The 25,503-nt window shown below is 44.9% G+C and overlaps 1 protein-coding gene across 1 annotated transcript in view; it reads left to right on the top strand.

Moving 5' to 3' along the window:
• Positions 1 to 14,514: 14,514 nt before the first annotated feature.
• The window catches only part of Tfcp2 (transcription factor CP2), a 47,647-nt gene continuing 36,658 nt past the window's right edge, over positions 14,515 to 25,503 (top strand). Inside the window, exon 1 of the mRNA XM_059247732.1 lies at positions 14,515 to 14,789. Coding sequence (XP_059103715.1) covers positions 14,668 to 14,789 — 122 coding nt within the window. The 5' untranslated portion in view covers positions 14,515 to 14,667. The remainder of the gene's footprint in view (positions 14,790 to 25,503) is intronic.

Here is a 25,503-nt window from a genome sequence, read left to right on the forward strand (position 1 = left end):
CCTCAGTCAGAAGTTCAGCTCGCTGAGCTGAGGCTCCCCTGCTTAAAGACTGTGCCCAGATAATCTTATCTTGGGTCACCACGGCTGCCCCTGCATACCTGATTCTGTCTTGGATGAAACTGCTTCTGTCTGTAAACAATACCTCATCTGGTGTTGCCAACAGGATATCAGGCAGATCAAGTCAGATGAACTAGATTGAGGAAGTCACCTCAAGGCAGTCATGCAGGGGTTCCACGGGATCATTGTCTGTCAGGAGAATGGCAGGGTTGAGGGCTGATGATCTGTGGAAACAGATTGGAGGTTAATCCAGAAGCAGGGCTTGTATTGGGTCACCCAGGTGTTCCCCTCAAGAGGGCTTCAACAGAGTGTGAGGCCATCAGGAGCAATCCTCACCCTGAAATCAGTTTGTTGGCTTCTTTTACCAGCAACGATGTCTTAGTCAGGGTTTCTAGTGCGGTAAAGAGATACCACGACCACAGCAACTCTTTTTTTTGTTTGTTTGTTATTTTTTTTTTTTTGAGACGGGGTTTCTCTGTGTAGTTTTGATGCCTGTCCTGATCTCGCTCTGTAGTCCAGGCTGGCCTCAAACTCACAGAGATCCACCTGGCTCTGCCTCCCAAGTGCTAGGATTAAAGGCATGCGCTACTGCCGCCCAGCTGACCACAGCAACTCTTATAAAAGAAAACATTTAATTGGGTGGCATTTAGTTAAATGAGGTTTAGTCCATTATCCTCATGGTGGGACTTGGCAGCATGCAGGCAGACATGGCACTAGAAAAGGAGTTGAGAATTCTACATCTTGATATGCAGGCAACAGAAAGGGAACTGACTCACTGGGCACAGCTCGAGCATGGGAGACCTGAAAGCCCACCCCACAGTGACACACCTCTTCCAACAAGGCCACACCTCCCTTTAGGGACCATTTTCTTTCAAACCCACATTCCACTCCCTGGCTCCCAAAGGCTTGTAGCCATATCATAATGCAAAAATGTATTCAGTCCAACTTCAAAAGTTCCCATAGTCTATAACAGCTTCAAACTTATTTAAAAAGTTAAAGTTCAAAATTTCTTCTGAGATTCATGCAATTTCTTAACTATAATCCCCTGTAAAATTAAAATAAAAAAGCAGATCACATACTTGCAACATATAATGGCACAGGATATACATTACCATTCTAAAACATAGGGAAGGGAGCATAGTGAGGAAATACTGGGTCAAAGCAAGACTGAAAACCAGCTGGGCAAAGTCCAAACTGTTTGTCTCCATGTCTGATGTCAAAGCGCTCTTCAGATCTCCAAGTCCTTTCAGCTTTTTTATTTCAATGCAATTCTTTCTCTTGGGCTCGTTCCATCCCCTGTTAGCGGCTCTCCTCAGCAGTTATCCCACGACTCTGGCATCTCCAACATCTTGGAGTCTCCTAGGCAATCCAGGCTTCTCTTGTATAGCTTCACACAATGGCCTTTCTAGGCCTGCATTCAGGGACACCCCTGACACCTGCCTGGCCTCAGTGGCTTTCTTTAGTCTTGGGAGCAAAATCCATAACCCCTTTCTTCTATCCTTAACTCTAAAGCCAGAATCACATGGCCAAAGCTGCCGAGGTCTGCAGCTTGCTGGGGCCGGCACATGACCCACTTGTTCAGTTACATCTTCACTGCCTTTCTCCTCTTGATAGTTACCTTCATTGCCTAGGCATGGCTGTCCTTGAGCTTGCCCTGTACACCCGTCTGGCCTTGAACTCAGAGATCTTTCAATTACATCTTCACTAGCGATCTGTTTTCCATGGTTTCCTTCACTGCATAAGCTTAGCTATACTGAAACTGGATCTGTAGACCAGGCTGGCCTCAAGCTCACTGAGATTAAAGGCCTGCACCACTACAACTGGACCTAAGCTGTTCTTAAATTCCTTTTTACAAGTTGGAAACTTAGCTGGGTAGGATCTTGGCCCGAGGTCATCAATTCCCTTTATTCCATTTCTTATTCTGTTTATCTCTTTGAACACAGGACTTAACTCTATTCCACTTCCTGATGCTCCTTTTCTCCTCAAATTGTACATCTTGTGATTTTCCTTGCTCAGCTTGCTCCTTTTTATCGCATATCTTCATTAGAGTTACCATTAATAACCACACAACAAGCCGGGCGGTGGTGGCGCACGCCTTTAATCCCAGCCAGGTGGATCCCTGTGAGTTCGAGGCCAGCCTGGACTACCAAGTGAGTCCCAGGAAAGGCGCAAAGCTACACAGAGAAACCCTGTCTCGAAAAACCAAAAAAAATAAAAAAATAAAAAATAACCACACGACAGAGTCTACACTAGGCTGTTTTGAGATTTCATATACCAATGGAATTAACCCAAAACTTTCACTTTAGCCTTTGGCAGACTCTTTGGACATGGGCAAAAAGCAGCCACACTCTTTACCAAAATATCACAAAATTATCTCTAGGCCACATATTAATATTCTTCTCCTCTGAAACCTCTTGAGTGAGCCCCCCACAGTTCAAATCACCCTCAACACCACTGTCTTCCACGCTCTTAGTAGTATGGCCCACTAAGCAGTGCTTAAAGCATTCTACTGCTTTTCTAATCCACGGTCCCACTGTATTTTTAGAAGTAAAGAGTCTGAGAGGTTCTGTCAAGACAGGGTGGACTGCTCAGCTGTCTATCAGGAAGCTAACACATTTGCCCTCTATCTTTGCTCTCATCCTGGGATCCCAGGGGATAAGTTGTATGGAACCCTGGCCTTGCCAGTTTTCAGTTAGCTGGAAAACAGGTGGCTCTCCTCCCCCCCCCCTTCCCATTAGGACATTCATTTCTTCTAGTGACCCTTCTGCTTATAATAGGCACATTGGTCTTTCCCTTTCTCCTGGCCTGTTTGCCCATTTACTCTCCAGTCTGTTTCCCTAAGAGCACTGATCACCACCAGGGAGAGTTTCTTTCCCTGTCTGTCTTCAGCTGAATCTCGGCTGTTACAAATTTCTGAGCCCATTCATCCCCTCAAGTCACTCTAACTTCTGGAGCTTTCTCCTTATAACTGGGGCCAAGTGAATGACAAGGCAATATTGCTGACTTACTGATTTGGGGGGTGCATCTGGATCTATGGGGGTAAATACCTGGTATGCCTCACACAGCATTTCCAGAAACCCAGTGGACAATTCATCAGGTCCCTGAATAACCTGACTCACCTTGGATAGATTGTGGGTTTTCTGGCTGCTGCATGTAGCCCCCCAAATAGTATCTGGAGAAAAGTGCTCAAAGCCTCCCTACTTCCACTGGTGTTGGTATTCCATTGGCCAGGCAGATGGGAAGGTTTGTTCTATCTGGGCTTCACTGTCCAACATCAATCCCTCCGCACCGCCCCAGAGCCAGTTTCCAGGATCCTGTCACTCCTCAGCTTCCAACAAGGTGACCTGGAGTGGATGACAGTCATCTCAGGGTGGCTGGTGAGTGTAAAAGACAGTTTCCAACAGACCGATAAGGGCCGGTGGCTTTTCGGAGAGAAGGGAGTGTTTCGGGTCTTCCAATTATACAAGTCATTGGAAGAGAAGGGAACATAAGCCATGATGGAGGCAAGGGGCTCTCCTCCACATCTACTTGCCTGTAAATGGAATGTGTTGGTGATGCTTCTCTTAGGGGGAAAACAGGGCTGCTCCTGCACCCTCAGATGACACCTGCCTATGTGGGCGTTATCCATATGTGAAGCTGCTCCTTGCGTGGTGGGGAAAGAAGGGACCAGGTGTAATAGAGCTAGCCTCCTAGCTCCCCTTCTGAGAGAGGCTGTCTCTCCTGGTCTCTCAAGCACCTCCCATTGGTCTGGTTGGGATGTAAGCAGGTGGAATTTCCATCTCCTCAGTTGGAATAGGAAGAGCTGGTAGTACTTTTGATTTTTTCAGACATTCTGGCCAGACTAAGTCTAGGTAACAGGCTAGTGGAAAATCACCCTGCCCCTAGCCTATCTCCAAACCTGGGACTTGGAAATCCTTGCTCCCATGACTCAGGGTTAACAGCCAAGCAGTACTTCTGGCCACGCTGTCCTTCTCCACTGACTCCACCGTGTATGCTCCAAAGGCCCTATAAAAGCCCGCCCCTCCACCCAAAACTGCTGCTCTCTCTGTTCTCACTCAGAGGCAGCTGCCATTGTGTGGTTTTGCCCAATAAATCTCTTGTGTGAGGTTTGTTGTGTGGTGTGACTTTGTGGTATTCCTTGGCTCCCAGTTGCCAAGATACCCTTGTGCCGGAAAACTCTTTCATTAGCTCCGTGACTTGGACAGGCTCTCCAGGTGCCTGTGCCCCCTCTCAGAATCAGAGCTGCACTGGGACCCTGTCCTTCACCCCCCGTCCACCTCGCCTTCCAGCTCACCTATCACTTGGCACCTCATCTACCAGCAGCAGCTCAGTAAGTTTCCCTCTTGGTTGGTGGAAACGCTTTTCTGAGTCCAAAGAAGTGGGAGTTGGGTATCCAGTACTCCTCTGGTACTCTTGGAGGCAGAGGTACCCCCAAACCACTGTCTTTAATGCTACAGCTGGCCCTCTTCACCATCCCTGTCCCCAATCCTTTCCTGTGGATGAGACTTCATTCCTGAGCTCATCCCCCCTCCTCCTGCCCCCATTTTGCCTTCTTGCTTTGTTGAAAGCCCCAGCACCAGGCACCAAATCTCCTTGGACTATTAACCCTAACCCTCATTAATATGGTTGTAGAGAGCCGTGCACGGCTGCGCCGCAAAGATAGCGCCGGCATCCAGCTTCCGCCTTCCCGATGGCAGGTGTTCCTTATTTGGCTTGGGCGTGGAATCTGGCTTGCTTGCTTATGTCTGATCCTATCGGCATTTGTCCACGTGGCACTACGGGGTTGGTTGCCCAGTGGCCATAAAGGGCGTGGGCTGACTTTCCTGAAGGAGAGGGAGAGAAGAAGAAGATGGCTTTCCCTGGGGTCAGAAGATTGTCTCAAGGTTCCTGAATAAACTGCTTGGAGAAGAGCCTGGTGTTGCGTCTTCCTTGCTGGTCGAGGCGGACACGACATATGGTGAAAACCCACTGATTGGTTGGTCCTTTCTTGGTCTACTCTGAGTCTTTAGGATACCCTCAGCTGCAGACTTCGATCTCTGTCTCTCTCATCCATGAGGACAGCATCATCCCCACCCTCCCATTCTTCCTTGGGATGCCATTTAGAAAACCTCTACACTCCCAACTGGCACTGACCTAAAGGGCCCCAAATGTATTTGCTTTTGCAGTTAAATCTGGTCTCAATATCCCTTAGATAACTAATCCAAATGGCTGCCAAATGGCACCCCAGATCCTAATATTGTTCGGCACTTTTACGACTACTGGGAACAATTGGGAAATGGAAAGAGATTCCCTGTGTTCAGGCTTTCTCTCATCTCCATTCCAAACCCTGTTTGTTTTTGTCTGCCCAGCCCCCACCCCGCTGTGTGAATGGTCTCTCTTTTTAAGTTCCTATTGATGGATCTGCAGATGGGGGAGCTGGGAGCCTGACAGGGCAGATGAAGGAGAGAGCAAGGGCCAGCTGTGGTGAGCCCACACTCCACACACACACACCTGGTGGGCTGGTGCCTCTTTTCACTCCCTCCTGCAGGGTCCTCTATAGCCAGGGCTCAAAATCTTCCTCTAAGCTTTCTTTGTTCTCAGGTCACTGGACTCAGTTTTACAGGGACTTGGGTGTTTTTTTGGCATGGGTAATATTACATTGTTGTTTTATGCTGTTCCACGTCAGTGAAAAGCTGGCTCTAGAGTTGGGTTCTGGCTCTCTGTCCTCTTGACCCAAGTGTGCTTGTTTAAAGTTTCCTCCAAAATCTCTGTCCCATGTCAGGCGGGTCACCTGACTATGTGACAGAGAACAGAGAGCAGTACAGGACGAAAGGACAGACGATCCCTTGGGGACCACTGCTACTCATCTCACACTCTTTCTGGTTTTGGTTTAAGTCTCTAAAACTTTTGCTCAGGTATGCATCTTAAGATTTGTAAAACGATTACATAAACTTTTTCTGTACTTCAAGATGTGTAAGTATTTTGGGTATGGTTAAAAATCTGTAACAAAAGGGTTACTTTAAAACTTGTAACACAGGGGTTGATAGTTAAAAATCTATATATAGGTAATCTTAAAGGAACCATGTGGCATGACACCATTTTGGGAACGAAGCTTCCTTGACCTGGCCACTGTCATCTCTAACTGGAAGCCCCAGGTACTTATTAGGGTATTTGGGTGACCCATTTTTTTCCTTCTGGATTTATTTGGTCCTGACAGTTTGGGGATCCACCTCTCCTTCTAGTTCCCCTATTATCAGGGGAGGGGAAAGCCTTACCAACCTCAACAAACCCCACCACTCAGTTGTATCTTTAGGGGCATTCTCCAACCCACTTCTTTCTAGTGGTACCAATATGCCACATGCTTGTTGTAGAATATTATTTTAAGGTGTGTTACTTTTGTTTATGTTGCATTTTTTCAACCCTGTGAAGCTGTGCTACTGTGCCTGTGTGAAACTCCTGATGGTCTAATAAAGAGCTGAACAGTCAATAGCAAGGCAGGAGAAAGGATAGGTAGGACTGGCAGCCAGAGAGAATCAAGAGAAGGAGAAATCTAGGAAAATGGAGGAACTAGCCAGAGAAGGAGGAGGACCCAGGGGCCAGCCACCCAGCTACACAGCAAGCCATGGAGAAAGAGTAAGATTTACAGAAGTAAGGGAACAGGAAAAGCTCAGAGGCAGAAGTTAGACAGGATAATTTAAGTTAAGGAAAGCTGGCAAGCAACAAGCCAAGCTAAGGCTGGACATTTATAATTAAGAATAAGCCTCTGTGTGCAATTTATTTGGGAGAAAAGAGCAAAAGAGCCAAAAAAAACCACCAAAAAAAAAAAAAACCCAAAAGACCAAAAACAAACAACAACACATCCTCTTGCTGGAAAAGGACAAAGTGGGAGCCTCTATTTCCTTCTCCCCCATCCGCTTGACTCCGAGCTCAAAGCTGCTCCCTTTCTCCTCCTTCCCCTTACCATTTGATCAGTCATATCCTTTATTGGCCTCCCAGGTGGAGCCCTGAGTATGGGACACCCAAACCGCTCTATAAACCGACATCACGCCCCTCTCATCATCCAATTACAAAACCCTACCAGTGACATCACCCGGGCCCAATATCCACTCTCTCTCCAAAGTCTCGGGGGACTTAAACCTCTATCTCTGACCGCTTAAGAAAAAACCTTTTGTGCCGGCCAGTGGTGGCACACGCCTTTAATCCTAGCACTCGGGAGGCAGAGGCAGGTGGATCTCTGTGAGTTCGAGGCCAGCCTGGGCTACAGAGTGAGTTCCAGGACAGGTTCCAAAGCTACACAGAGAAACCCTGTCTTGAAAAAAACAAACAAACAAACAAACAAACAAAACCTTTTGCACCCCACGTTCTCCCCCTTTAACACTTCCATCCTCGTGGGTTAAAAAGCCAATGGAATCTGCTGCTTGGTTTAGGGTCTCCTAGCTCTGCAGTGGTTCCTCTTCACCCCACAGTACCCCACCCATGCTCTCCTCTCCACTATCCCCTCAGAGGGATGCCTTCTTTTCCATTCCTCTTGATTCCCAATCACAAAATATCTTTGCCTTTACTTGGACCGACCCAGACACTCACCTTTCTACCCAAGTCACGTGGACCATCCTGCCCTGGGTTCCAGGACAGCTCACATCTATTAGACCAGGCTTGGGCCTCTGATTTATTCTGTCTCTTCCTAAATCCAAGCTTATACAATATAGATGATCTTCTCTGGTCCGTCCCTACAAACTAATCAGGCTGACACCTCTACTCTGCTAAACCTCCTGCATGGTCGGGGACACAGGGTCTCACCCTCTCAGGTCCAGCTGTCATTACCCTAGACAGCAAATGCCTGATCCAGCCACTCACAGTCCCCGCCACCGAGGACAAGATTCTAACCTTCCTAGGGGTGGCTGGCTTCATACATTCTTGGATCTCCTCTTCCTGCTTTCTTGCTCACCTCCTATGTGAGGTGCTCCTTGGCCCCTCACACAAGCCCCTCCTTGTGCCTATTGCCAAGCCTTGTTGTAAACTTCATCGGGTCCCCTCCCCTCCCCATCCCCTCCACCAGCCCAAACCACTGATCAACAGGTTGAACTAAAAGCTTGTACCTGGGCCTTTCAACTAGCAAAGGGACTTGGCTGCTCCGAGCCAAGCTTTGATCCGACTCGAGCTACTGTATGGCACTCCCAAGGTATGTACGGATCGTTCATTTCTGCTTCCTTCCACCACCCATTTGATTCCATGTTCTAGAGTCTGCCTCTTAGGCCACTTCTTCCCTCCACCTCACCTACTCAGCAAGTGTGTAGCTGAAGTTTTCTCTGGTCCTGCCCAGCCCCACAGCCCCCGCAGCTGCTTATAAAATAACCATTCAGAAGCTTATATTAACTAAAACTGTGCGGCCATTAGCTCAGGCCTACCACTGACTAGCTCTTACATGCTGTGGGATGTTCTGTATGTCAAATGTGTTGCTCTGATTGGTTAATAAATAAAACACTGATTGGCCAGTAGCCAGGCAGAAAGTATAGGTGGGACAAGGAGAGAGGAGAATTGTGGGAAGTGGAAGGCTGAGTCAGAGAGACACTGCCAGCTGCCGCCATGACAAGTGAGATGTAAGGTACTGGTAAGCCACAAGCCACGTGGCAACTTATAGACTAATAGAAATGGGTTAATTTAAGATAGAAGAACTAGATAAGAAGAAGCCTGCCACGGCCATACAGTTTATAAGCAATATAAGTCTCTGTGTGTTTATTTGGTTGGGTCTGGCAGGTGAGAGAGATTTGTCCTGACTGTGGTCCAGGCAGGAAAACTCTAGCTACACTTACACTTAAACTCAGCCCATTTCTGTTAATCTACATGTCGCCACATGTTCCGTGGCTTTACCTTATGCTGCTCCCTGGACAGTGGGCGTCTCCCGACTCAGCCTTCTTGTTCCCAGGATTCTCCTTGTCTAATTATCCCGCCTATACTTCCTGCCTGGCTACTGGCCAATCAGCTTTTTATTTATCAACCAATCAGAGCAACACATTCACAGCATACAGGACACCCCACAGCACAAGTGTGTTGTCTCTCTGGCTCCTGGAGCCTGCCATGCTCTCCAGAGCACCCACCCCACGGGTGTCTCCCTGCTACATCTTCCCAGGCCCCACCCCACGGGTGTCTCCCTGCTACATCTTCCCAGGCCCCACCACATGGGGCACTGTCTAGATACTATGATGCTTGCTCCTTTCCCCTTACTTGAACCCTCCTTGTCTCCCTGCCTGCTCCCCTAGGAGCTGACTGCTAAGTCCTGCAGCTTCTGTAAGCCCTTCTGGGCCTCTTCCACCTTGTCCCTCCTGTCTCTTGGCTCCCTCTGGAAGTCTCACAGCTCCTCTCTGCCCTCCTGGGTGTTTTTCTTGTCTCTCAGCTCCCACTTGGAGCTTATAGAAACTCTCTTCCATGGAGTTCGTTTTCCGACCCTTTCTCTCTTCCTCCACAGACTCAGATTTTATTAAAGGCTTGCTCTGATACTACAAACAGGTTGACCTCAGTACAGCCCAATGACCAAAACTGGCATGCTCAATTTTCAAATTCTCTCATATGGTAACACCTCCTGCCACCGTACAAACAAATGATCCGAAAATCTCTTATATCTAAACTTGCTCTCTCCTCTTCTGTTTCTTATTTATAGCTGTCTGGGGTAGCTCTTACATATTAGGTGTTTAATGTCCAAAAGACCCCCCTACCTCTAACCAACAGCCCACCCTACAAGGGTTGGGAGATTGTTTTATATCAGGCTGTCAAAGGCCAATCCATTTCTCCTTCACTGGGGCTTTGTGGTGGTATTGTGTTCCCCGAAATATTGTGCACGCTAATAAACTTATCTGGGGTCAGAGAAGAGAACAGCCACAATATTAAGCATAGAGGACAAGCAGTGGTAGCATACACCTCTTTAATCCTAGCATTCCAGAGGCAGAAATCCCTCTGGATCTCTGTGAGTTCAAGGCCACATTGGAAACAGCCAGGCATGATGACATATGCCTTTAATCCCAAGAAGTGAGCCTTTAATCCCAGGGAGTGATGGCAGGTATATAAGGCATGAAGACCAGGAACTAGAAGCTTTTAGCTGGTTAAGCTTTCAGGCTTTGAGCAGCACAGTTCAGCTGAGATTCATTCCGGATGAGGACTCAGAGGCATCCAGTCTGAGGAAACAGGATCAGCTGAGGAACTGGCAAGGTGAGGTAGCTGTGGCTTGTTCTGCTTCTCTGATCTTCCAGCATTCACCCCAATACCTTGCTCCAGGTTTGTTTTTATTAATAAGACCTTCTAAGATTCCTGCTACAGGGCTTACTTACCCTCATGCCTGTTTTCTCTATGATCAAAGGGAATATTACATACAAAATGGCCAGAAACTTATGGATGTTGCCCATATCTGTCCTGCAAATACCATGAGACAAATCTGGGTCGTCCTGACTCCCCTTTCTCATCTTTACATACAGGAGCAATCCACCACTACATGCAAGACCCACGGGACACCAGATGGGAGGTGTCATTGGCAAACTATTATGACTATGGCAAACTATTATGGCAAACTATTATGTTCAGGAAGTGGACTACAAGCAGGGCCAAAATACAAAGAGAACACCCCTCCCCCAACACCTAGGTATAGAAAAAAATAGAAGCTGTGATCCAGCATTCATCAAAGCTTCTTACCTCCCTAACGGCTCCCCTTTTGGATGACACTGATTCCACCTCTCTGTCCCCACGGTCACTCAATCTCGATTCAGACCTTAACTTCTGAATATCAGCTACTAAATAACACTCTGCCTGGCCACCTTGGAGAATGCTGCTTGTGTGTCCCTCCTGGGTCAAAGTCACAGCCGGCATTTGTGGCCTCTCCCATTAGCCTATTAGACTTTCTTACCTCGCTGCTCATTAACTGCTCTGAACCAGTTATCACTGCCACCCCTTACCTTTCCCACATCTCTCTTCAGTATCGCAGACTGCTTTAACTCCTCAGGGATTCATCTCATGGGCACACTGGATTCTTCAGACTGGAGCAATACCCCAGCCCTCAGTACCACCATCCAGCCCATATCCCTGAATGTTCACAACGCCTCCACGGCACTCAGATTTGCTGCTGCCTACCTGCAGGATGACCTGAGACTTGTACCCTGTTGTTCTCTTCCCTAAATTAGGGGTGATACCCAGTAAAGAACCCTTGCTGGTTCACAATTTCATCTAGGACCTCCAACCAGTGGCTCAGACAATCCTTACCCTCCAGGACCAAATAGACTCACGAACCACCATAGTGCTACGAAATCGGTGAGGATTAGATCTTCTAACGTTGGAGAAGGGTGGCCTTCTCCTCAGGGAGGAATGTTACTTCTGTGTCAATCAAGAGAGTAGCAAAAAACATGATCCAACACTCCAGACAGATCTCCAAGTCATAAGGAACAGCTCATTGTCTCTGGCTGGTGGATCATTGATGTTCCACTATGGATGTTTCTTAACCCCCTTCTCCTTTTCCTAATCCTACTAACTGTTCTCTGTCTTATAAACTTCTTATCTAGATTTCCTCAATGACAAATTAAAAAATTTCTAACCAAACCTTTAATCGGTTGTTATTACAGGATTATCAGCCCCTACCTACAGAATCAGAGGCCCACAACCCCTATTATGCCCTAAAGATAAAGATCAAGCTTGCCTCAAGGACTTTGATGCTGCCACAACAGGAAGTAGTTTAATGATAACATTGCCCTCTTTCCTGAGCCCTGATTAGTTATCAATAGTAAACTAAGAAGTGTGGAATGTAGGGTAACAGGCCAGTGGAAAACCTCTCTGCCCCTGGCCTGTCCCCAAACCTGAGACTTGGAAACCCCCACCCCCATGACGCACAATTAAAGGCAAGCAATACTTTCACCCACGCAGTCCTTTTCCATGTGTGCATGCTCCAAAGACCTCAACCCCCCCCCCCCTCCTTGCCCAGTCCCTTGTTATTTCTGTTCCCACTTAGAGGCAGCTGTCATTCTGTGTTTCTCCCCAATAAATCTCTTGTGTGAAGTTTGTTGCATGGTGTGACTTTGTGGTATTCCTTGGCTCCCAGTTGCCAAGATGCCCTTGCACTGGAAAACCCTTCCACCAGAGGACCGTAACTCCTAGGGATGGGCATAAGTTTTCAAGCATGGGAATGGATGAAGAGCAAGGGTCAGTACCTGTTCCCTTTTTAAAAATGTTTGTTTTTAATGTATTTTATGTGTATGGATGTTTTGCCTGCATGTGTATCTGTGTACTATGTGTGTTCCTGGTGCCCTCAGGAGGCCAGACGGGATGTTGGATCTCGTGGGATTGGAGTTATAGACTGCTGTAAGCAGTCATGTTGTCGGCGCTGGAGATTGAACCTGGGTCCTTGGAAGAGTGGCCAGTGTTCTTGACCACTGAGCCTTCACTCCATGTCCTCTTATAATTTTATTTTTAACCATGTATGGGGGGGGCGGGATATGTGCATGTGAACGCCCACAGTAGTCAAGGAATTGGATCACTCTAGGGCTGGAGTCACACAAGGATTTGAGCAGTTTTTGCTGTTAACCTCTTAGCCATGTCTCCAGCCACTCCCCCATTTTCTTTCCTTCCTTTTTTCTTTTTTGAGGTAGAGTCTCACTCTATAGTGCAGGCTAGCCACCAGCTTCCTATATAGCCCAGGCTGGCCTTGCAAGTACTCATGATCCTTATGCCTCATTTTCTCAAGTGCTGGAACTATAGGCATGTGCTACCAGGTTTGGCCTTTTACCTCTTCTTTTTAACAGAGTTTAGTAGCCCTTGTAGACTAGGCTGGCCTCAAACTCATATTCTCCTGAATTTGCCTCCTGAATTTGGGGATTAAAGGTGTGGGCCACCACACTAAGTAATTTCCCCGATTTTAGGAGGTAGAAATCCAGTGGGGGAAGTAGTTTTATACAAAAATATAAGTCAAAGCAGACTGTAAAAATGTTAAGATGAATTACAACAATGAAGTGCACTTTCACATATAGGCAATATCTTCCAGTGAGAGTCAGGTTTATCATGACAATTTAGTTCTGGTCCTCAGCCTGTTTTCTGATGGGTAAAGTAAGTGCCATTTACCTTTAGAATTTGTTTTAACACATTAAGTAGATCTGCTGTTCCAGAACTTGCTATGTAGGCTAGACTGGCTTGAACTTGTGGTAATCCTCCTGCCTCAGCCTACTGAGTGCTAGGGTTATAGGAGCGCACCACCACACCCTATTAGCGTTCTAATTACAACCCTGTCTTGAGGAGTTCTAGTAAAGTAAAACTGTTCATAGCACACAGGTATATAGCCAATGCTTAATAAAAATAGCCATAATTACTTAATCCTCAAAAGAGTAAGGTGGAGCTGGTACCATTTTATCCACCTGCTCCAGGGTCTTCGCTATGTAGCCCTGGCTTGCCTGGAAATCAGGAGATCAGCCTGCCTCTGTCTCTAGAGTATTGGGATCAAAGGCATGAGCCACCATATCTGGCTATGGTTAATTTATTTACAGTTAAGTAAATTCAATCTCTGTGAGACTATTCTGAAGTTATCGAACTATAAAGACGCCAGCCCTGACTTTGCTCTGCAGATCTTTCCCCCAAACTCCTCCACCATAACCTTAAAAAAAAAAAGCGGGGCATGGGGGCCCACGCTTTTCATCCTAGCACTCGGTAGGCAGAGGTTGCGGATCTCTGAGTTCCAGGCCAGTCGAAGCTACGCACAGACCCAGTATCAAAACATCAACCAACCAAACCAAAAACGAAAAAAACCACATTTCCCCGTCTTCCTGCTGGAAAGCATTAGGGAGAAGGGTGACGATAAGGGGCAGTAAGTGGAGAAAGTTCAAGACGGAGCACTAGGGGCAGAAAGTCCCTCCAGGGATGGAAGCCGACAAGGTACAGCTGGAACACACACTACAATTCCTAGGTGCGCGCGATGCACATCTGGGCACGGTGACCGCCCACCGCCTCGGGGGCGGAGAACCTTCGCGCCCATAGCCTATCAGCGCTGCGGGGGCCGAGCCAGTCGCCTCTTCATTGGTGAGGAGTAGGGTGACGTCACGCTCGGGCGGAGGAGAGCGCCGTGATTGGTTGGCGCGGGGACGGGATTTGCGCTTCGAGTCTGCGCCGAACTTTCTCCGTCCAGGTTTCTCGGCGGTCGTGGAGCTCCGGAGGGCGAGGAGACGGCTCCGCGGAAACCTGGGTGTTGTTCTCAGGGCCGACTCCGGGAGAACCGCTGGCCGGAAGTGATCTGACTGACCGGAAGCGAGGCCTGAGGGGAAAGTGCGGATCCCGCCCCCCCCGAGGGTGGAGCTTTCGGTGGACGGGAGCGGAGGGGACGCTCCGAGCAGTTGACGTGCTGCGCGTCTCGACGGAGAGGCGGTGTGGAGGGCGCGCTCGGAGCGGCCGGGAGCTCAGGAGCACCGGGGCTGAGCTCTGGCAAGTCCGGAGGAGTTGGGACCCGAGAGCCGAACCGGAGGGGTTTTTGCCGCCGGGGCACCCGAGGAGCAGGCGGGGTGCAGCCTGCAGCTCAGGCTTGGGGTTGTGGTGCGCCGCGCGAGGGACACGGCTCCGGAGGCGCCCCTGCCGGGTAGAGTTCCGCTCCGTGCCTTTGTCCAGGGCGAGGAAGGAGCCGGGATGGCCTGGGCTCTGAAGCTGCCGCTGGCGGATGAAGTGATTGAGTCGGGGCTGGTGCAGGACTTTGATGCTAGCCTGTCCGGCATCGGCCAGGAACTGGGAGCTGGTGCTTATAGCATGAGGTGAGTGCTGTTTTCCTCAGACCTTCCTTACCTTCTGAATAACAAAGGCTTGGAAGTGGGGGAGGCGGGGGTACAGAGCTCAAAAAGCTGCCTGCAGCGTGGTGGGGAGGCTTCTTTTTTTTCTCCTGTTGGTTTGAGTAGTGAGAGGTGTGGGAGAGCTGGAAAAAGACTGTAGGAAGTGTCAACTCTGCGGGGCCCTTGGAAGGAGACGGAATGCCTCCTGATTAGCATCCAGATGGTGTGAGAGGCTTGGGCACTGGCTGTATATGTATATGTGGGTATGCCTGGATTCACGTGAGGAAAGGGTTACCTTGAGCAAGTGAGGGGTGTCTGGGAAGTAGGAGAGTTGGGAACTGGGCTTAAGTTGACTACTTGGGCAAGAGGTCCACACATAGCCGTCTCTTACGATAAACTTGTTATAAGGCTTCTCTTCCAGGGGTTCTGTCTTTAGAAACTTCAGCTGCGAAGTTTTTAAAAAGTGACAAAGAAAGCCATGTGTATTAGTGTAGGTCTGAAATACCCGCACCCCGGCACTCGGGGAATCAGGAGTTCAAGGCCATCCTTGGCTACATAGCAAGGACAGCATGGGCTACATGAAATCCTGTCTCAAAAAACGTGGCAAAGATAACTTCTAGATGTTTCTAGACACCTGTGTATTGAGCTCATTGTCAGGGAAGGTGGGGTGGAGGCTGTGGTGTAGATGTAATTCTAAACGGTCTTATTAAATAAGAAACACAGAGCCAAATACAGAGTTAAAAGCCCAGAGATTGAGCAGCAGCCAAGAGCTAAGACCACCTTATCTTACCACTCGCTGTCGTCCTTCCCCTGAGAGAGAGATCTTCTTCCTGTGTCCTGTCTTTTTTATTGCCTTTCTGTTCTGCCTTCTCATTGGTTCTAAACCCAACCACATGACTTCCTTGTCACTGCCTGTCTATACAGACCTCCAGGTCTCTATGGTTGGTACTGGGATTAAAGGCGTGTGTCACCATGCTGGCTGTGTCCTTGAACACAGAGATTTTGCCTGCCATGTGATTGGATTAAGGGCCTGTGCTACCACTACCAGACTTCTGCTTAATGGCTTGCTCTTAGCTCTGATCCCCAGGCAACTTTATTTATTAACATACAAATAAAATCACATTTCAGCACAAATAAAATAACACCATATTTTCCCCTTCTATTCTAATAAAAAGAAAAAAAGCAAAAAAGTTATAACTAATATAAGAAAAACTATATACAATAAGTACAATAACTATATACAATATATACAAGCAATAAATACCTAAACAATGTCTAGTCCATTTGCATTGACAAATTCAGAGAAAATAATTCCATTATCTATCCTATTTTGGTAAGTCCAAAATGTACCTGATTCACTTTCTATCCTAACTTATATTACTAATGGAACTATCTTTCTTTTCTTTCTTTTTTTTTTTCTGAATCATTCCTCCCATGGAATTTATTCAAGTCAGTTTAGGTGCAAGTGAGTAGCTACAAGTCTATATTACCCTCATGTTTAACCTTACATACAGAACAATAACCAAAGCATGTCTGCTGTCTTCTAAGATTATTGATGCAAAGCTATTTTGCTGTGCAATAGTTATTTTTTATTTAAATTTGAAATAAAAATATTTAATTTTTTTATGTGTGTGTGTATCATGTGTACATGAGTTTGAAGAGGTCAGAAGTCATCAAATCCCCTAGAACTGGAATCACAGACTGTTGCAAACCATGTGGGTGCTGGGAACTGAACCTGGTCCCTATGCAAGAACAGCAATTGCTGGGAACTGAACCTGGTCCCTCTGCAAGAACAGCAATTACTCTTAAGCACTGAGCCAACTTTCCAATGCCCCAGCAGTAGTCATTCTTTATCAGCCTTCCATACAGGCAGAATGTTGCAGCAGTGGTACCAGAGAAGAGAGTACTATGGGCTGAAGAGAGGTCTTTCTGGAGGAGATGAAACCCACCAGAGAAGCAGAAAAGAAGTGAAACCCACCACAGAAGCAGAAAAGAAGTGTGGCAGCTGTCCTGTGGAAACTAGGGTAATTGTTGTGAGCAGCACTTTCCACTCTGTGTTCTACAAAACAGTATTTGACAGTGGCAGCTTGGGGATGTGAATAACCATGCTGGATTAGACTATGATCAGCTCCAGTAGGACCTGAAGGGAAGAAACTACTTCGCTTTCTCTGATGGACTTCCCACAGAACACTCATTAGCGTCTTTCAGAATGTCCAGATTCCAGGTTCTGTGGAAACACCAATAGCATGATTAACAGAACTATCTTATGTCTTTCAAACTTATACACTTACACCTCTTTAGTGAGTTTCATTTCTAAAATTTTTAACAAGGAAAACTGTAACTATCTAATCTTTAACTATAACTATCTAATCTTCAACTATAACTATCTAATCTTCAACTATAACTATAACGATCTAATCTTAAACTCCCTCAGAAACCCAAGAAGGAAATAATATTACCTAAAAAAAAAAAAACAAAACAAAAACGGAAATGAACGCAAGCGGCTTTCAAAAAAAATGTGAGTTGACAGAAACAGCCAGCTGCCTGGACAGTCACCCAAGGTTTCTCCACAGCGTTGGGGCATCATCTTCAGCCTATAGGCTTAGCATATCTGACAGACTCATTTGTAAAGTAGGATGTACACAAAGCCAACAGTTCGACCTCACATTTGGAGAGAGTAGTCCATGTACCAGAAACACCTGAACTTCACTAGTCTCCTGTCATGATTCAGGATTTTAAATTCTGGAAATTGTTGATTTTTTTTTTAATTCAGCTGTCCATTCTTCTTGGCTCGTGTGTGTGGCTTCATCTCTGCATCCCGTTCTTCTCCGCATCCCTCTATTAAATGTCAGTCTACCATTGAGAAGTTAGATTCTGTCAGCTTAGTTACTCTTTCAAGAATAACTGTTTTAGCTGCTGTTCCACTACACACCAGAAGCCATCAGTCCACTGCCAGTTCAGCTGCCTTCAAAGAAAAGGGCACTGTATCTTTTCTGGATTGTAAAGGCCACTTCAGGGATGGTGCCATATTGTCCTGGCCTCAGAAGATGCCTTTTGTTAAAGCCACAACCACACTTGTCTTGGCAAGAATCGGTAGTCCTTTGTTTCGTGTCCTGTCTGTCCATTTTGTCCTGTTTGTCAGTAGTTGATTCGAGGATACTTTGTTGTCCAGTGGCTAACTTTTGCTACATTGAAAGTTAACTCCATGTGCAGTTTCTTCAGTGCCCAATTTTTCTCTGAAGTAGATTGGTACTCCCAGAAGCCGACATGTCTCATAGTCATAAAAAAAAAGAAAAAATTTGTAAGTTATTAAAACATTTTAAATACCATATTCTATAGATCTCTGAAGGGTTTGAAGATGACCTGTCTATCTAAAATATGTCTGCTCGATCTTGAAAACATACTTAATATGACTATAAGTTCAATTGTAATGTCTAACTACTAACTTTTCATTTCTTTATATCCTAATAGTTGGTAATAATAACATTCAAGGATTAGCAAATTGCATTTCATTGTTAAATGAACAATATAAGTACAATGTCTTGAACAAGATTAGAATATACGTATAGCATTTTCTAACTATCAATCTCAATATATATATAATTTGTATACAATATACAAAAATCCAATCCTGTAGCTAAAGTTTTCCTGCCTGGCCACTGGCCAATCAGTGATTTATTTATTGACGAATCAGCAACACATTTGCCATACAGAACATCCCACAGCACTTCCCCCCCTTTTTTTTTTCAAAAAGGAAGGTTTTAACCTTAACAAAGTAAAATTACATATAATTTGGGAATTTGGGCGTAGCTTCTCTTACTACTTCCTGCTGGAGGGGGGCGCTGTATCTTATGGGGACACAAAGAAAATTTTAGGATTATGGAATAGTCCATGAAGGTTTATCGTCTGAGCCAGTTGCCTTCAAACCATTCTGGATGTTGGATCATCTGGGCCTTGGTGTCATTGGAGACCTTTCAGGGGGTCTTGGCTGGTCAAACCTGATGTATCTTAATCTTGACCAAATCCATAGGCTCTGGCTTTCTGTGGGAACAAAAGCAGAGTCTCCTTTCCAAAGCAACACGTCTTTACATCCAAATTTTGAAGTCAAGGTATCTTTAAAATATACATATTGGTTTAACTCAACATCTTGTACGATCAAATGTTTTTCTGCAGTTAAAAATCCCAAAGACAGCACAATCCAGATTCTCTGTGTAATATTCATCTTTACGTGGCTTATTTTTTATATTAATTTTACTGTCTCTTTAAAGACTTTATTTTTAAAACTATGTATTTGTTTCTGTAATTGTATATATCACCTTTTTTGTCTCTTTCAAGCCTACGTATCTTTTACACACATTGCTATTACATCTGAATCTGTCTTATTGTGAATCTATTGCTTTAAACTGCAGCAGCTGTGGCTGCTGACTCCGCCCACCTCAGCTTCCCAACATGGTGGTGGTACTTTACCACCAGCTCTGGGAGCTATCGTGGGTCTATGCTTTTATCCAAGCAGCGTGTAGCCCAAAAACCTCTTTTTTTATTTTGTACTAGCAAAGTCTAAATCCACCATGCAGCTTAATGTGCCACTTGCAGGGGCCTCATTCCCGCCATACTGCAGATCAAGCGCGCATGCTAGGAACCCGCCAGTAGCTCAAACCGGCAGCTGCCACTCATTTGAGAGAGACAATTAGGAACTGCTTTTAGCTCTGTTTTAGAATCTTTTTTCTCAGGTTTTAGGTGGAAACTCTTGCCACCACGTTGGACGCCATTTGTAGCTAGAATTTTCCTTCCTGGCCCACAGTCAGGACAAATCTCTGACACCCACCAGTCCCACAGCCACTCAGACCCAACCAAGTAAACACAGAGACTTATATTGGTTACAAACTGTATGGCCGTGGCAGGCTTCTTGCTAACTGTTCTTACAGCTTAAATTAATCTATTTCCATTAATCTATACCTTGCCACATGGCTTGTGGCTTATCAGCATCTTCACATGCTGTTTCTCATCATGGCGGCTGGCAGTGTCTCTCTGACTCAGCCTTCTACTTCCCAGCTTTATTCTCCTCCTAGTCCCGCCTATATTTCCTGCCTGGCCACTGGCCAATCAGTGATTTATTTATTGACCAATCAGCAACACATTTGACATACAGAACATCCCACAGCACAATCCAATGTATTTAAAACTAGTAATTGTCTTTTAAATGTATTTAAAACTAGTAATTGTCTTTTAAATGTAGATTCAATAAACTATCTTTTTATTTATATCGTATCTATATCTTCTCTTTATTTTTCCAGTAGATTCAATAATCTACCCGCTATTCTATCATTTCTATGTATCTTTTTTTTTTTTTTTTCCCTCAGAGCTAAGGACCAAACCCAGGGCCTTGCGTTTGCAAGGCAAGCGCTCTACCCCTATCTTTTTTTTTTTTTTTTAACAAGAACCTGAAATCTAATATCCTTTGCTTATCCTTTTTTCTAACCCTTAACAACAACTTGTAACCAACCCTCATAAACAATGAAAATTATCCCAGACTCAAAACCCATTAAAAAGACCAAAAAACCACCTGCCCCACACCACCTCTTTGGGAATGTGGACGTCGTATTCTTAAAATTGCTTCCTGCTGGATATGGGCGAAGGCATCTTTATTCTGAAAAGAAGAATTTTGGGTTAATTGTCAAATTCTAGGAAAGGTAACTGTATCTTGTTTTCCAGTCTGTGCATAATGCCAAAGTTCAGGTTTTATCTCAAATCCTTATTCAAGTAGTCTTTGAGACTGGATCATCTCAGCTAGCCATCTCAAAATTGCTCTGAGCAGTTTGTAGTCCAAAGCTGATCTGTAGATGATGCTTGTCAGCTTAGTGGCATTATTATTGTCCACTTGTAATTGTTGTTGTGGGGCCCCATCTTCTTCCTGGAGACTTCAAATTTGATGTTAGGTCTGGCCATGATTTCCTGCAGAAAACTGATAAAGACTCGAACACAAAGACATGTATATGCAGCTAATTGAAGCCTTTTTTCTAGAATTAGTTAGTACTCTATATGACCATTAATATCTTAACAAAGTTTAAAATATATATATATAAATCTTGTAAATTTTGATATAAAGTTCATACTTTAAGAAAAGTTTAAAGAATCAGAATAGAATCAAAGAATTGAGATTAGTAGTAATAGAATAGTCCCTTACATTTTTTTTTTTTGTTGTTGTTGTTTGTTTTCTCCTGTCCCATAGCAGAAGATGGCTCTTTCTTTTGGCATGATACAGGGAGTTTGCATTTTCCTTTTGACAACATGCTTGGTTTTAAAGAAGGAGAGAGCCATTCTCCAACTCCAAAGCCAGCTTTACATTTAATTGAACTGGGACTACAAGAAGACCAATAGTGTTAATTGTCTTTAGAGAAGAGCAGGAACAAACATTTAGGAAGACTTATGAAATTTTATAGATGATATACCAACGGTTTTTAATGAATTCTTGCCACGTGGGCACCAAATGTAGATGTAATTCTAAGCAGTCTTATTAAATAAGAAACATGGAGCCAAATACAGAGTTAAAAGCCCAGAGATGGAGCAGTAGCCAAGAGCTAAGACCACCTTATCTTACCACTTGCTGCCGTCCTTCCCCTGAGAGAGAGACCTTCCTCCTGTGTCCTTTTTATTGCCTTTCTGTTCTGCCTTCTCATTGGTTCTAAACCCAACCACATGACTTCCTTGTCACTGCCTGTCTATACAGACCTCCAGGTCTCTATGGTTAGTACTGGGATTAAAGGTGTGTGTAACCATGCTGGCTATGTCCTTGAACACACAGAGATTTTTGCCTGCCATGTGATTGGATTAAGGGCCTGTGCTACCACTACCAGACTTCTGCTTAATGGCTTGCTCTTAGCTCTGATCCCCAGGCAACTTTATTTATTAACATACAAATAAAATCACATTTTAGCACATATAAAGTATCACCATACTGTGCTCCACACTGCCAGGAGCAAGCTTGCCCACCATTCATGTTTCCACTTGCCAACCAACATGTCAGTGACATCAGTTACCCAGAGAGGTCTGGGGAGGTCTTGGGACTTAAGCTTTGTCTGGCTCCTATTCAAGATGGAAGTTTTATTCAAAATGCCTTCAGTCTGGTTCCTTCTTTTATTCCCTCCTTGTCTTTGTACATTATTCAAATCCTTGATTATCTATTTCTGAGTAAAAGGGATTGCACTGACTGGGTCCTTAGGACCATGGGCTTAACTGAGTTAACTTTAGACTGAACAAGTTTAACTAAAGCATTCAGGATGGAAGGCCTTAATGAGGAACTGGAAGAAAAGAAGGACCAGTTGTCCTGTTAAGGCGTGAGCAAGGTGGTTAGCCAAGGGGACCAATCAAAGGGATTCAGGTACCAGTTGCCAGCGTGGCTCCTCTGTTCCTTCCTATCCAATAGGTTTTGTTTTAGTTTTGCTAAGGTGTCTAGGATTATTTCAGAATGATTGGCATAAAAACAACAGGTTTCCCACAAAGGGAATTTGCCTTTGACTTAACATTTTCAACCTGTTAAGGAAGCAGGGATGTACTCTTTCCTGTAACTGCTTCCAGCTGAAACTGGGGCATCAGTTGTCAGAGCCTTGGGAGGCTGAAAGGCTAGTCAAAGGCTGAAAGGCTAGTCAAAGGCTGGGCAATGAGGCATCTATCAGAAGCATCTGATTAGCTGATCCAGGTGAAAGGACAGTGTAGATTACTGTTTACAGCTCTAAAGGCAGTGGGACCTGGGAGAATGGAGCTGATAAATGAGGTGGACTAAAGTCTCAAGCAATAGCAACTTAATTTAAAGCATCAGGCAATTTATACTCTGAGAGTTAAGAAGAATCCTATGAATAAGGTGTCCAATCACAAGGACACACCATACAAGGGAAAAACCTGTATATTTCATAGAAGCATATGATTAACTGCAGCTGAAGTAAACTCACTTCTATCTGCTACACCTGGGAGGAGATAGCACTCTTTTTATATTAAAAAAAAAATATTATTTCTATGTTGATAGTCTTCACACCAAATATGGTTTCTTGTGTTGGAGACCCCTCCCCAATTTATTTGTGTGTGAGTGTGTGTGTACACATGCTATGGCACTTGTGGAGGTCAGGGGACAACTTTGAGGAACTGGTTCTGGTCTTCCACCATGTAGGTTCCAGGATGGAACTCAGGTCCTCAGACTCAGAGGCCAGGGCCTGGACTCACTGGCTGATGGACTCTCAGTGCCTGGGGCTTTAGCCACACTCTTCTCCCTCCTGTGGTAATTTCCCCACTGAGATGTCGTTTTCTTGTTTCTCTTTGCAGCCGTGGCTGTCCTGGAACTCACTCTGTAGACCAGGCTGGCCTGGAACTCAAGAGATCACCTGCCTTGGCCTCCCAAGTGCTGGGATTAAAGGCGTGAGCCACCACTGCCTGGCTCCCTCCGAGACTTTTAAGGCTAAAAATCTGTTTTCTAGAACCACTTTGGTGTTGGGTAAAGTTGCAGACCCTAGCTATCCAGGGATCAGAAGTCTCAAACCTGTCCAACCTAAGGAGGACATGAGAAGGTTCAAGCTTGGAGACATTTTTTGGAAATCTGGAATAGAAGGTGTTATCACTTGGGTCATCAGCCCACATAGAAATACAGCCAGTACAACATAGGCACACACATACACACCATCTTTAAGGTTTCTCTTTTATAAGTCCTTTTTTTTTTTTTTTTTTTTCAAATAAGCTAATCAGACTTTTTGGGATGTGCTTAAATTTGGTTTTCTTCTGACTTTTTTTTCTATTTCCATTTTGGAAAAATCTTTAGGACCATACTACTATCTAAAATGCATTTTCAGAGCTGATGCCCAGTGGATTCTGCTTTACAGGCCTGTGCTGCACAGGAGCAGCTGCGTTTGTATCCCCAGCATGCACATGAAAACGCCGGTACAGCTGCCTCGAAGGTCATCATTAGCTTATTTAAAAAAAAAAAAAAGGACTTATAAAAGATAAGCCTTAAAGATAGTGTGTATGTGTGTGCCTATGTTGTACTGGCTGTATTGCTATGTGGTCTGATGACCCTACCCCAGGATCACTGGGACCTGACTAGCATGCCTGTGTAAATGCAGGTGGAGGTCAGAGGTTGGTGTTATGTTTTCCTCATGGAAGTCAGAAGGTGTGGGATCCCTTGGAACTGGAGTTACAGATGGTTGTGAGCCGCCATGTGGGTGCTGGGAATTGAACCCAGGTTCTCTGAAAGAGCAGCCAGTGCTGAGCCGTCTCCCCAGCCCAAGCTGATTGTTTCTTTCATTGTGCAGAAGCTTCTTAGTTTATGAAGTCCCACTTGTCAGTTGTCACTAATTCTTAGGCAAGTGGAGTCCTATTCAGGAAGTCCTTTCCAACACCTATGTCATGTAGGAATAGGAAATGCAGGTACATGGTTTGTTTATTCTAGCAGTTCCAGTGTTTGATGTGTAGGTTTTTGATCCAGTTGGAGTTAGTTTTTGTGCAAGGTGATGGGTACAGGTCTAATTTCATTCTTCTGCTTGTGAACAACCAGTTTTCCCAACACCATTTGTTGAAGATGTGTTCGTTTCTCCAGCATATGTTTTTGACATCAATGTCTGATAAAGTAGCTGATGTTGTTTGACATTTGGGTCTTCGATTTTGTCTCATTGGTCTGTGTGTCTGTTTTTGTGCCGTGCTGTGCTGTTTTTATTACTGTGGCTCAGTGATGGATCTCAAGACCTGGAATTGTATTCCCTTCAGCATCATTCTTTTTGTTCGGGATTATTTTGGCTGTCTGGGGTCTTCGTGGTCCCATATGAATTTTAGGATAGTTTTTTGTTTTTGTTTTCTTTTCCTGTGAAGATGGGGATTTTGATTGGGATTACATTGAATCTGTACATAGTTTCTGGTAGAATGGTCATTTTCACAACGTTGATCCATGAGCATGGGATGTTTTCCCATTTTCTAGTATCTTTATTTCTTTCTTCAGAGGTTTGAAGTTTTTATGGTAGAAGTCCTTCATTTCTTGGTTAGATTATTCGTAGATATTCCATTTTCTTTGAGGCTGTTGTGAATGGGAACATGTCCATGTTCTCCTTCTCTGTGTGTGTATTGTTGGTGTGTAGTAAAGCTATCAGTTTGTGCAAGTTGATTCTGGAGCCTGCCACATTCCTGAATTTGTTTATTGTTCCTAGAAGTTCTGGTAGAGTTTTGGAGATCTCTATAGCATCATATTACCTGCAAGCAGGGGTAATTGACTACTTCTTTCCATATTTGTGTGCTTTAATTCCTTCTCTTGTCTTACTGCTCCAGCTGGAACTTTTAATGGTGTTGAAAAGAAATGGGAATAGTGGATATCTATCTGTCTTGTTCCTGACTTCAGTGGGATTGCTTCAAGCTTGGCTTTATTTAGGACAGTGGGTCTAGACCCCCTTGGGGTTGTATATCAGATATTTATATTACAATTCATAATAGAAAAATTCCAATTATGAAGTAGTAATGAAATAATTTTATGGTTGGGGGTCACCACAACATGAGGAACTATATTAAAGGTTTGCAGCATTAGAAAGGCTGAGAACCACTGATTTAGGATGATGTTGGCTGTGGGTTCCTTATATGTAGCTTTTATTATTTTGAAGTATGTTCCCTCTAAGCCCTACTTTCTCTAGGACTTTATTGAGGTATGCTGGATTTTATAAAGGGCTTTTTCTGCATC

Source organism: Peromyscus eremicus, chromosome 20 (genome assembly GCF_949786415.1).
Source record: "Peromyscus eremicus chromosome 20, PerEre_H2_v1, whole genome shotgun sequence".
NCBI classification, from domain to species: domain Eukaryota; kingdom Metazoa; phylum Chordata; class Mammalia; order Rodentia; family Cricetidae; genus Peromyscus; species Peromyscus eremicus.